At 41.3% G+C, this 11,650-nt stretch overlaps 1 protein-coding gene across 2 annotated transcripts; it reads left to right on the plus strand.

Annotated features, from left to right (window-relative positions):
* The first annotated feature begins 310 nt into the window (after nucleotides 1-310).
* On the plus strand, nucleotides 311-11,366 carry xpc (xeroderma pigmentosum, complementation group C). 2 transcript variants are annotated; one of them, XM_014338580.2, is made up of 14 exons: nucleotides 311-616; nucleotides 1,762-2,061; nucleotides 2,181-2,277; nucleotides 2,816-2,900; nucleotides 2,990-3,144; nucleotides 3,329-3,449; nucleotides 3,552-3,641; nucleotides 4,866-5,729; nucleotides 6,001-6,161; nucleotides 6,379-6,460; nucleotides 7,785-7,916; nucleotides 8,041-8,210; nucleotides 8,777-8,870; nucleotides 9,040-11,366. In XM_014338580.2, the coding sequence occupies exons 1-14, from the start codon at nucleotides 505-507 to the stop codon at nucleotides 9,370-9,372; spliced, it is 2,796 nt and encodes a 931-aa protein (XP_014194066.1). In that variant the 5' UTR covers nucleotides 311-504; the 3' UTR covers nucleotides 9,373-11,366. The 2 variants fall into 2 exon arrangements, with proteins under 2 accessions (XP_014194066.1, XP_014194067.1); XM_014338581.2 differs by lacking the exon at nucleotides 4,866-5,729.
* Nucleotides 11,367-11,650: the final 284 nt, after the last annotated feature.

The following is an 11,650-nucleotide window of genomic DNA, read 5'->3' on the forward strand; positions in this document are numbered from 1 at the left end:
CGAGTATGAATATGAAACCTAACTACCAGGAGCATGTGGAGCTGACCTTTGTCGAAGTTGAAAACCTTATGGAAAGCACAACACCACCCCTTAGTGCCCAAAAGTGGTATTACACCTCCCTGAAACACCACATTTTATATATATATATGTATATATATGTATAAGACCATAAAGCCATTTATAAACAAATGTTGGTGTCAGCCTACTTATAAATATCCAGGTGTTAACTTGTAATTATAGGGAGCTGAATTGGATCTATTTAGTGAAGAAGAAGAAGAAGAAGAAGAAGAAGAAGAAGACAGGAGAGCGGATATGACGTCAAGGTCCGGCCTCCACAACAACCGGGTGCAGTTTCTTGTATTATGAAAACTCCTGAATGGCAGTGTTGGGTAACTGCTGTTTCCTCGCCCTTATACAACAGCATGTGGAGCTCTGAAGGACTACTGCTCGTCTAGCTCTGGATATTATTATTCAAAGAAAGTTCTTCCACTGACGGCAGCTAGCATGGCGAGGAGGAGAGAGTGCGCAAACACGGGGGGCGACACAAAGAAACTGAAGCAGGTGCTGAAAGCGAAGAGCTGCGGGGCAAAAACAAGAGCGAAGAAGAAAGATGCTGGTATGAAAAGTCGGAGTTGCCTAAAATGTGTGTCTGTCATTAAATAAATGGAACCTCTGGCCCCCAATAGTTAGGAAATTAAGTGAAGTACAGGGGAGGTTAGCTAAGCGGTCTGTGCACAGTGAGCCTGGGTTCATGAATAAACTTACACACGTTCATCTGAGGAAAAGTTTCACACAGATGACTAACATCAGCATTAGTTGTAGTAAATGAAAAATACTACTTCACAATATTATAAAATAATTGAAATGTAAAACACATCCTCTGTCATCCATTCCCTCTGACTGCTCTGAGAAGCAGTTTTTGTGCAGTTATAACGTGACAAAAATATAATTTATGTCACACATCACTGCAAAGCTTCGGCTTATTGGAGGCAATGCATAATATCGAGCTATTATGGCCATAACCATAAAGGCACTGTATGAGCATCCAGGTGCACTGCTTAAGGATGTGCATGGTTGCTGAAGTGGATCTGCTGGCCCGGATGCACATCTGTGCTCCACATACCAAAACACCAACCATATTTTGTGCATAGATGGTGTAAGTGTGTGTGTTAACTTCTTAATCCTGCTGGTTTATCTGCAGCTTCTCAGACGTGATCTCTGACGTGTATTTGAATAAGAGCATTATCTCTGTGGTGTATATAGTAGTGATAAACCAATTTTCAGATTTTAGGCTAATACAAGCATCTGGTTTAAAATAACCAATATTTTTTCTGGAATTTTTTTTTTCATTTTTATTGTTGATTTTTCCTCCGTTGGATTAAAGAATCAAAAATTCATATAGATTTCTTTATTCTTCAGTGTTAGAGGCATTTAGGTCATCCATCTTATGTACTCATAGGCCAGTATCAGCACTTCCCTTCATGCTTTGCGGTAAATCATTCATAAACTGTGGTTTTCATTCAGATAAACAATGCTGTTGCACTTCCTACAGTGGCACAAAAATGATTCTCCAGACAATTAAGGCACTTTTGTCAATTTTCTGTAGCAAAAAAAGAAAGAAAAAACATCCTCATGCAGAAAATTGGCTCGCAATATAATACATTTTTAGGGTGGTTGTACTTCTGTTTTGTATTGACGTGTTTTCCTTTATTCTCAGTCAAGCACAGAGGCTTCAAAACATCTTTCAATCTGTTTTACCAGGTGAGGACATCAAAGATAAAGAGGAAAAGATAGAGAGGAAGGTCATCCCTAAGCCCCGCGCGCCCTCAAAGCGAGCAGCAGGAAATAAATTGTCTTCCCAATCTGACACCAGCTCTGCTGTCAATACCAGCAAATACTTTGAGTCACCCATTATGGAGGAGAATGATAGCGAAGATGACTTTGATATGGTGACCTCCCCACCACGGCTTAAGGTGAACACCAAGAAACCAGAGAAAGAAGAAGAAGAAGAAGGGGAGGACAGTGAGGAGGAAGATGAGGATGATTGGGAAGAAGTGGAAGGTAAGTGTAAAATCCGTAACATTTGTAATAACACTTTGTTTTGTTTTGTTTTTTATTCCTATGCTAAGCAGGGAGTAATGGAAAACAAAGGAAATGAATAGTGTGTGTGTGTTAATCAGAGCTAGCTGAGCCGCTGGGTCCACTCGAGCCTCTAGAACCCGTCCTGCCCTCTGAGCCTGTGGAGATTGAGATCGAGACCCCAGAAGTCAGAAAGAGGTAAGTGAATATAGAATATGCACATGCTCAACATAAAATTCTAAACTTTTGAAAATAAAATAGCTCTTTAAAAAAAGAGTTGCAAAACAGACTTTTTTGTGATATTATTTCTTAAACAGTTGAGGTGTTAATCTGTAAAATGAAATGAACACAGGAAGACATCCAAAAGTCAATCAAAACAAATCAACCTCATTATTAAAACTCAGGAATCACTAGCATAATTTAAATAAAGTTTCATTGTGTTCATGCTCTGAGTTTAATTAGATTTTGTTTATATCAAAACAATCTGAATGTAGCTCCAGACATTGTTAGCTGATGTCTCCAAACTCCCGATCCTTTCATTATATTCAGGAAAACATTTTTGGGTCATGGAGTTTCATTCAAATGTACATTAGTATGAATTTTCTCCACAGGTGTCAGGAGAGGGACCTGTAATTGTGTGTTTATGTGATTAGTTTGTGGAAAATGCGTTATCTATGGGTGTGCAGTTAATGGTATATTTGTTTTAACCCAATAATCATGATTTCTGATTGGCCAGGCAAAAAAAGCAGGCGGAACTTGAGACGTATCTGAGGCGAATGGTGAACCGATATAAGAAGGACCTGCTGATAGACACCCACAAGGTGAAAACACGCTGTTTAGTTCTACCTTTCCTTTCATGGTGCTTCTCTAGCTCATCCCTGACATTCCGAACCTTTGATTGGTCTCTTAGGTCCACCTCATGTGCCTGATTGCCAGCGCCATGTTCCGCAACAGGTTGTGCAGTGAACCAGACCTGCTGGCCGTCACTCTGTCGCTGCTGCCTGCCCACTTCACCATGGCAGCTAAGCGCATCGACCAAAACTACCTCTCTGGGCTGCTTAAATGGTATGTACTTATAAATGTGAAGTTCCTGAAACTATTTTAATGCTAGAATGTGTAAAACCAAGAAATTTGTACAATAGGGACAATAGAGCTACTATTCAGAAGCCATCAGTCACTGGTAGCCTTCTATAATTATCGCCATATCTTATGATTCCATTTCCATCCATCTGGCTCTCTTCTTTCCCAGGTTTAGAGCAACATTTACCCTCAACTCCAGTCTTCCCTGTGAAGAGGGTCCGGACCCCCAGAGGCTCCTCGAGAGGCGACTGGCAAGCCTCTCAGCCAGAAACCACGAGGAGATGACTCACGTTAGTAGTTTGGCATGAAACCGGTCCATTTTCTATAAAACACTGCCCCTGGTTCGACGTACAAATGAAAAATAAATAATTATGCACCTGTGTTTCCTGCAGCTGTTTCTCTTGGTCCTACGCTCTCTGCAGCTCTTCTGCCGATTGGTCCTTTCTTTGCAGCCGATTCCTTTCAAAGCCCCATCAGCCAAGGTACTGACAGTTTGTTGTTTTTCCTCTAAGAAGACACTGCGGTATAATTACAACAGTCACGTTTGGATAACTGCTGCAGTTTAATGTATAGAACACATTTTTTAAAGCCTTCTATTAAAAAATAAACCATTTTGCCAAAAATATTCACTCACACATCCAAATCATTGAATTCAGGTGTTCCAGTCTCTCCCATGGCCACAGGTGTATAAAATCAAGCACCTAGGCATGCAGACTGCTTGTATAAACATTTGTGGAAGAATGGGTCGCTCTCAGGAGCTCAGTGAATTCCAGTGTGGTGCTGTGATATGATGCCAACTGTGCAACAAGTCCAGTCATGAAATGTACTTTCTACTAAATATTCCACAGGCGATTGTTAATCCCAGCTATGAACTCGCCTGTGAAGTGGCAAGCCACATAAAATCACAGAGCTGGGTCGGTGGTTGCAGTTACTACACATCTCCAAACTTCATGTGGCCTTCAGATTAGCTCAAGAACACTGTGTAGAGAGCTTCAGTGAAGGAGTTTCCATAGCCAAGCGGTTTCATACAAGCCTTAATATCACCAAGTACAATGCAAAGTGTCGGGTGCAGTGGTGTAAAGCACGCCACCACTGGACTCTAGAACAATGGAAATGCATAAGTGCAAAGCAAGGTCAGCAAAGACATGGATGAGCAAGTTTGGTGTGGAGGAACTGGCCTGCACCGAGTCCTGACCTCAACCCAAAAGAAAACCTTTGAGATGAGTAAGAGCGGAGATTATGAGCCAGGCGTTCTCGTCCAACATCAGTGTCTGACCTCACAGATGTACTTCTGAAAAAATGGTCAAAAATATCCATAAACACTCCTAAACCTTGTGGAAAACCTTCCCAGAAGAGTTGAAGCTGTTGTAGCTGGAAAGAGTGGAAAAAACATCATATGGGATTTTACTCAAGTTCATATGCATGTGAAGGCAGACGAGCAAATACTTTTGCACTTTACCTAATACTTCAACCTGTAAAAAATGAATAAACTGTAATATAAGTGAAAATACAAAAGGTACAGCCTAAGCTGTGGTGTCAGGTTCTTATTAAAAGGATACAGCCACCAATTTTATCACACTTACATATGCCTCTATATACAGTATTTCAACTCATTGCAGTATTGCATATGCAGTGGTGTCTGCCATTTGATTTTAAGGTTGTTCTGTTCTTACAAACATGCTGTTGGAAATATCTCATTTCTGCAGGCCAAAGGGGCTAGAACATCTGCTGGTGCCCCAGAAAAGAGCAACACAAGCAAGGAATCATCCAAGACAAACTCCCCTGAGCCAAAGATTTCTCCTGGCACCAAGAGACCAGCAGGAGGGAGAACGATCAAAGGAGACGTAGGAGGAAAGAAAGCAAAGAAGAAAGAAAAGGATGAGGAGGAAGAGAAGAAAGTTGTAGTATCAGGGGGGCAGAGACCAAAGAACTCAAAACGCCGCAGTGTTGCCTCAAAGGTCAGCTACAAGGAAGAGAGCAACAGCGAAGGGGAGGAGGATGGAGGGCTTAGTGACGAAGATGAGTTTCAAGCCACCAGTGAGGATGACAGTGAGGATTCAGAGAGTGGGGTTAAATCTAAAAAGGGGAATAAAGGGAAAGGGAAGGCCAAGGGCACACACAGCAGAAATACTGCAGCTCCAAAGAGAAGAAGCAGTGGAGGTAAAAAACAGGTAAAAGATGAGGAGGATGGAGACTTGGAAGAAGAAGAGGAAGAAGGAGGAGAAGGAACAACGAGCAATGGAACAAAAAGGAGGAGTGGGGCAAAGAGAGAAGGCCCAGGTGCAGACGAGTGGTTAGAGGTGTATCTGGAGAAAACAGCTTCCTGGGTTTGCGTAGATGTGGATCACGGTGTTGGAGTTCCTCAACTCTGCTACCGGAATGCAACCACACCGGTGACATATGTGGTGTCTGTGGACGGGGACGGGTTTGTGAAAGACCTGGGAAAGAAGTATGACCCGACTTGGATGACATCATCCAGGAAGAGGCGGGTGGATGATGACTGGTGGGAGGAAACGCTTGAGCCATTCTTGGGACCCGAGGACGAGAAAGACATAAAGGAAGACAAGGAGGTGACTCCGATTTTTTTTTTTCACTGTTCTGCACAATTCTTCTTACCAAAACCAGTGGCCACATCACATGTCCTGTATGCATCATATGGATTAGCAGGAAATGTTCAATGTACACGGGATTTTACTCTATTTTTAACATTGAATTTTTTCCTCCTAGTCAAGAAATTGCTGTAGCCCATCAGCTACTCCCATCGTTAACAATGCAAGAATGGCATGAAAGGAAACAATGTCTTGACCTACTTCAATTTCTTTCTTTGCTCTGCTCTCCCAGCTCCAGAAAACTCTTCTGAACAAACCTCTGCCAGTGTCTGTAGCGGAGTATAAGAACCACCCGCTGTATGCCTTAAAGAGACACCTGCTGAAATATGAGGCCATCTATCCTCCTACAGCCACTGTGCTGGGATACTGCAGAGGGGAGCCAGTATACTCTCGGTAACTAGTTAAACTTTCATCACAGATGCATTTTAGTTCAAGTATACCTCGAAATCCATCGCACATAATGCTTTTTATACTGTGCAGTCTGTGTTAACCTAGTTAGTTATGTCTTATCGCTAAACCAAAAAGCAAGGGAAAACTGGGATTTCAGTGTGAGAGGGAAAAAAAGGACTGTCGTCATTCATGTCCTGTTTAAATCTTTATCCATCTCTAGGGACTGTGTGCACACCCTGCACTCCAGAGACACGTGGCTGAAAGAAGCAAGGACTGTCCGGTTAGGGGAGGAGCCATACAAGGCAAGCTCTTTTTTGTTTGCTTCTCTTCCCTTCCTCAAAAGGAGACATTTGTGGTTAGTTTCTCTGTTACATCAGTTTGTTTTTAACTCAGTCACACTCTGACCTGAAGGCAGTTGTAGCTGAGCAGTGTTCATTAGCATGTTTCATGACTGAGGAGGAGAGTTTATCCTGGTAATGAAAACACAGTTTTTCTAAATGAACCAGCCCTGTGATCAAGCCTGCACTGAGTACTGCTACCACTTGAACCACTTTGGACTTTACCTTCCACATCTGCTCCAGCTGTTCTTTCAGCTCCTGGTACTTCTGTGTTTTCCCATGCCCCTTCTTCTTGATGTTCCTGCTTGCTGGGATTGCCACATCTGTCACAACTGTGGTCTTCTGCTTCTTGTCAATCACCACTATGTCAGGTTGGTTTACCACTAGGTGCTTATCAATCTGGAACTCAAACCCCCACTGGACTTTATCCCTGTTTTTCTCACACACCTTTGGTTGTGTATGTGGTACAGATGTTCCAGTACACTGTCCCAATCACTTGGATGTGCCTCCCATCTGTCAATGGGCCGTGCTTGTTACTCTTCCTTTTCCTCATCACTGTCTGTCTTCATCTGCCGGAGGTGTTCTTGTAGCAGCTCATCTCAGGGGCCATCTTCGTGATCTATTAGCCGATGCTCCATGGTTTATCCCAGACAATAAGCCAATAAGCCAGGGGTTCAAATCTCGATAAGGGCATGCATGCAGTAAGGGCCCCTAGCTAGGCCCGCCCAAGCCTACTTCAGAACATGAGCGAGAGATATAGTGCCAAAGCCATACCGGCTCAGACATTGCCCAGCTTAACAAGGTCCACATCAGGCATTTAGGAACCAGGACATACTGATGAGAAGTGTCAACAGGAATAAAGCATACATGGACAAGGACTAATAATATGGAATTGATGGAATGCTACCAATATTGCTCCCAGATCTTAAACCTGACCCCATGAATAAACTGTTATTGCTAGAGATATATTTGTCTTGAAGAATGACTGGTGTAATTATGAAATGATATAAGGTGTAAAATCTTGCAAACCTTTCCTTTCCTGTCATTGATGTTCTGCTGAGTGCAGATGTATTGAATTCTTCTTGTAGCACTGATGCTATTAAATCCTAGTTCGGCTTAATTGGATTAATTGGATCAATTGGATCAATGGCATCGTCAAGGTGACAGGAAGTGGGAATCATAACAGACTGAGGCTGCTGCATACTGAATAGACACACAGATAATGGAAACATGAAATGCTTTGGTGACTTTATGAACTCACAATATAAACACGTCTTTTCCTTTTTAGATGGTGAAGGGCTTCTCTAATCGTTCCCGTAAGGCCAGGATGACGTCTGAGCTGAAGGATGAGAATGACCTGGCTCTGTTTGGAGAATGGCAAACTGAAGAGTACCAGCCGCCGATAGCCGTGGATGGGAAGGTATGTATATGTGTGGGATTGAGCATCACATTCAGAAGATTAAGCGAAACAAAGTTTTATGAGCAACATAAGAACCAACAGGATAAAGTGTCAGTGTCATTGTGTTTTTGTATGTTTTCCTCAGGTCCCACGTAATGACTACGGTAATGTCTACCTGTTTAAACCCTGTATGTTGCCGGTGGGCTGTGTTCATATCAGGTTGCCCAACCTGCACCGCGTGGCCAGGAAACTGAACATTGACGCAGCGCCTGCAGTCACAGGTTTCGACTTCCATGGAGGATACTCGCACGCTGTGTAAGATGACTCTGAGGAGCCTTCGGTGGGGTGTAAACACAATTAAGCAGATGGATACGGTCATACAGGAGAATCTCAGGATGAACAACTGCACCGAGAGTTAGAATTTCACAATATTGAGGGACTTTCAAACAAAATCATGCATTTTTTGACCCGTGCACATCATTATTGATTCCTAGACAGACTCATTAAATCGTGATATTTTCTTAAAAAACAGTTTGTGTTTGTTTTCAAGTTTTAGTTGTGAAGGCAGATACTGATAACAGTATCTTCAAATTTCAATCACAACTGCGGGTTTTGTTTAGTTTTTTTGGGGGTTTTTTGAAAGCTTAATTAGTTGCTTTCCAAATTTATCTGTATTGTTTCCAGCGAGCTTATTTTCATCTCATTAGTTGGCTTTGGGTAAAATCCCTCTCTGTGAGCATTTGCATTGAATCATTTCAGTGTTTAAAATAAAAAGATCAAAATCAGGATGTTTTTACTCCTAAAGAAAGAAATGAAATAAATGCACTTGTTACAAACATGTCAAAGCTAAGGGGATATTTGCTCACCTGTGTGTGTTTCAGCACTGATGGCTACATTGCGTGTGAGGAGCACGAGGAGGTCCTCAGAGCTGCGTGGGTGGAAGAACAAGAGCTTCAGAAACAGAAGGAGAAAGAGGTGTGTTTTCTTTTATATCACTAATTTGACAATTATTGATTACAACCCTGTAAGATTACCAGATTATGTAGTTTAGGTGGGAACTTTAACACAAAGTATCAGCTGTTACTTTCAAGTAGAAACCTGTACGTGACAGGCTTAATTTTTTTTCTTTTCTTGCAATATCTAGAAAAAAGAGAAGAGGGCCATCTCCAACTGGACTCTGCTGGTGAAAGGACTGCTGATCAGAGAAAGGCTTAAAAAGCGTTACAACAAGAAGAACCAGGGATTGGGGAGCCTTGCTCATGGAGGTGACGCCGAAGGGTTTTCCTCAGATGAGGAGGCTGCTGAGGGTGAAAGTCCGGGAGCTAAGACGGCATCTGAGACTCTAGCAATGTCCTGGCCTCAGAACAGACAAGCAGAGGAGGATGGTGGAAATGCCAGCGGACTGAAGAAGAAGAAAGTAACAAAACGAGAGAAGAAGGGTCAAGAGCAACATTTATTCCCCTTTGAGAAAGTGTGATGTTGGAGACCACCTTCAGGTTTTTGTAAAGCAAAGATTGATTCCATTATGCTGTTAAAGAAGCACTTTCACTGACTTCTTGCAACATTTAGTTTGGAAGATGTTCACATCACTTCAAAGCAGGATGCTGCATGGGTCACTGAAATACCCTGGAGCCTTTGGAAGTAACGCTGGAAGGAAAGGAAAGGAAATACGGGAAGCGAGGAGAAGGTGACGACATAAAGCCTCACTGTTCATAGCTCCATTTTGGTGTACACTGTATTGTAAGATTTTTATGGGAGAACTTCATGGACATACAAAATGACAGTAAGAGGGGAAAAAAAACATGCATATGTACAGCAACAGTATAGGTTGTCATGGAGACTGTGGAAGTGTCCTTACATCTTCATGTGTATTAGGTGAGTATTGGGCACTGATATCAGGTTTAAATATTCAGTGCTTCAAACTTTGACCAGTACAGACAGGTTTGAACCTGCTGGGCACATTAATGTTGGCATTTAGAGCTTATGCTGACATGAATGGATAACTTGCGTGGCAATTAAACACAATACCTCCTGTGCTAACACTACAAATTATAATGAATGGTAAAAATAAGCACACAGCATCTGTGCTCCTGTCAGCTGCTGCTGTTTTATCACATTCATGTTAGCAGTTTTTTCCCCAACCTGCAGGTCTGACCAAATAAGAGCATAGCTTCTGTTACTGGCTCAATCTAAATGTTTTGGGGTTTTTTTTACAAAGAAAGTCATTCCGCTTATTTACTTTTGTCAGCTGATTTTTTTTTTAATACTCATGTTGGGTAAAGATCTGACAGAGCCATTGTAAGGAACCAACCACTGTGCACATTTAAGTTGATCTATGGATATAGACTCCTCATCTAACAAAGTATATGCAGACTATATGACAGTTTTTAATAAGTGTATAACTTGAAAATCACTAAAACTGTTCTTTCATTTTTGATTTATCTTTAGTGCTTCGTGTCCTCTTTGACCTGTTTAGCAGGGGGTTTGCTTAGATCTCCTCTTCTCTTTGTCATTGTTTGCATTCAGTATTTCTTTTACACTCATTTCTTTTACATATTAGGCACCATTTTATAACTTTTGGCTGTATATTATTGTTTCCGACACTGAAAAAAAGACAGAAAGAAAATACCATCCATAAGTCAAAATTTCAAGTTCAAATTTTAGGATCATATTTTCTTCTAAATTTGAGTTGGTAAATAGAAATTTTGAGATGCCTGACTGTAAATTGTGAGATAATAACATAACAATGACAAATTGATGAAAAAAACATTGTTTTGTAATTGTTGGAAGATTTTCCGTACTACATGTCTTCAAACCATTTAAAAGTTGCCAATTGTTCTTGTATGAAATTTATTTTTGTAATAAATGTTTAAATATATTGAAATAAAAACAATGCTGTAGATTTCTTATAGATTATGCTATCTATACTTATTAATTGGACACTTTTAAAGATCATCAAGATTGCCCCATTAACCACCTTGAAATGGTGAGTAAACAAAGGTGTTACTAATGCCATATTAATTATGTTCTTGAAGGTTCAGTTGTATTTAGGCACAGAGTCTTGATCACTGTGAACTGCCTGTGTTTACCTACAAAAGGACTGCCAGAAGAGGGCCTGACTTTAGCTTGCTTTTCTCTCAAATTTGGATTTTTCTAATTTTCTTATGAAAAGGTAATGATTGTTTTTAGGTAGACTGTAAGGCATTCCTTAAAAGTAAAGACAACATCAGTGTAAACTGCAGAGGTAAAATGTGTCATGTTGCAGCAGTAACAGCTGACTGAACATCAGCTCCATTAGAAGATCCATCTTCCTCCTCAGCAATTCCACCCTATTACCATACCATTTCCCTCTGGGGCTTAGCCCTCGACTTCTCTCAGGCACTGCTGAGAAGCACAGCAGAGGATAATGCATAGTTTATCAAGCCATCACTCCTATACTTTCATAGCAGAAGAACTGTAAGTCTAATGTTTCAGTCTAGCTGAAGAGCTGCATTAGACTGCCTGCAGTTACAGCTTTAGGAGGAACGGAAACAAAAGCAGGAGCAATTTAGAAATGCAGCTTTATGATGCCAGGATGCATTTGATACCAAAGACTATCAGTTACTGGCATGAAACGATCAAATTTCATAAAGTGACATTCGAGGATCAGGATAAATAGCATGCATATGCACATATATATATATATACACACACACACACACACTCCTACACTGCCGCTGCACGGCCAGTAGGGGTTGTAGAAGGGCGTAAAACTA

This window comes from Haplochromis burtoni, unplaced genomic scaffold (assembly GCF_018398535.1).
Source record: "Haplochromis burtoni strain Fernald_Lab_line unplaced genomic scaffold, NCSU_Asbu1 Contig_60, whole genome shotgun sequence".
NCBI classification, from domain to species: Eukaryota; Metazoa; Chordata; class Actinopteri; order Cichliformes; family Cichlidae; genus Haplochromis; species Haplochromis burtoni.

Coding starts and splice junctions, on each gene's coding strand:
- xpc (XM_014338580.2), top strand. CDS start 505: ATGGCGAGGAGGAGAGAGTGCGCAAACACGGGGGGCGACACAAAGAAA. Junction 3,450..3,551: donor ACCACGAGGAGATGACTCAC/GTTAGTAGTTTG, acceptor TGTTTCCTGCAG/CTGTTTCTCTTGGTCCTACG. Junction 7,917..8,040: donor CGATAGCCGTGGATGGGAAG/GTATGTATATGT, acceptor TGTTTTCCTCAG/GTCCCACGTAATGACTACGG.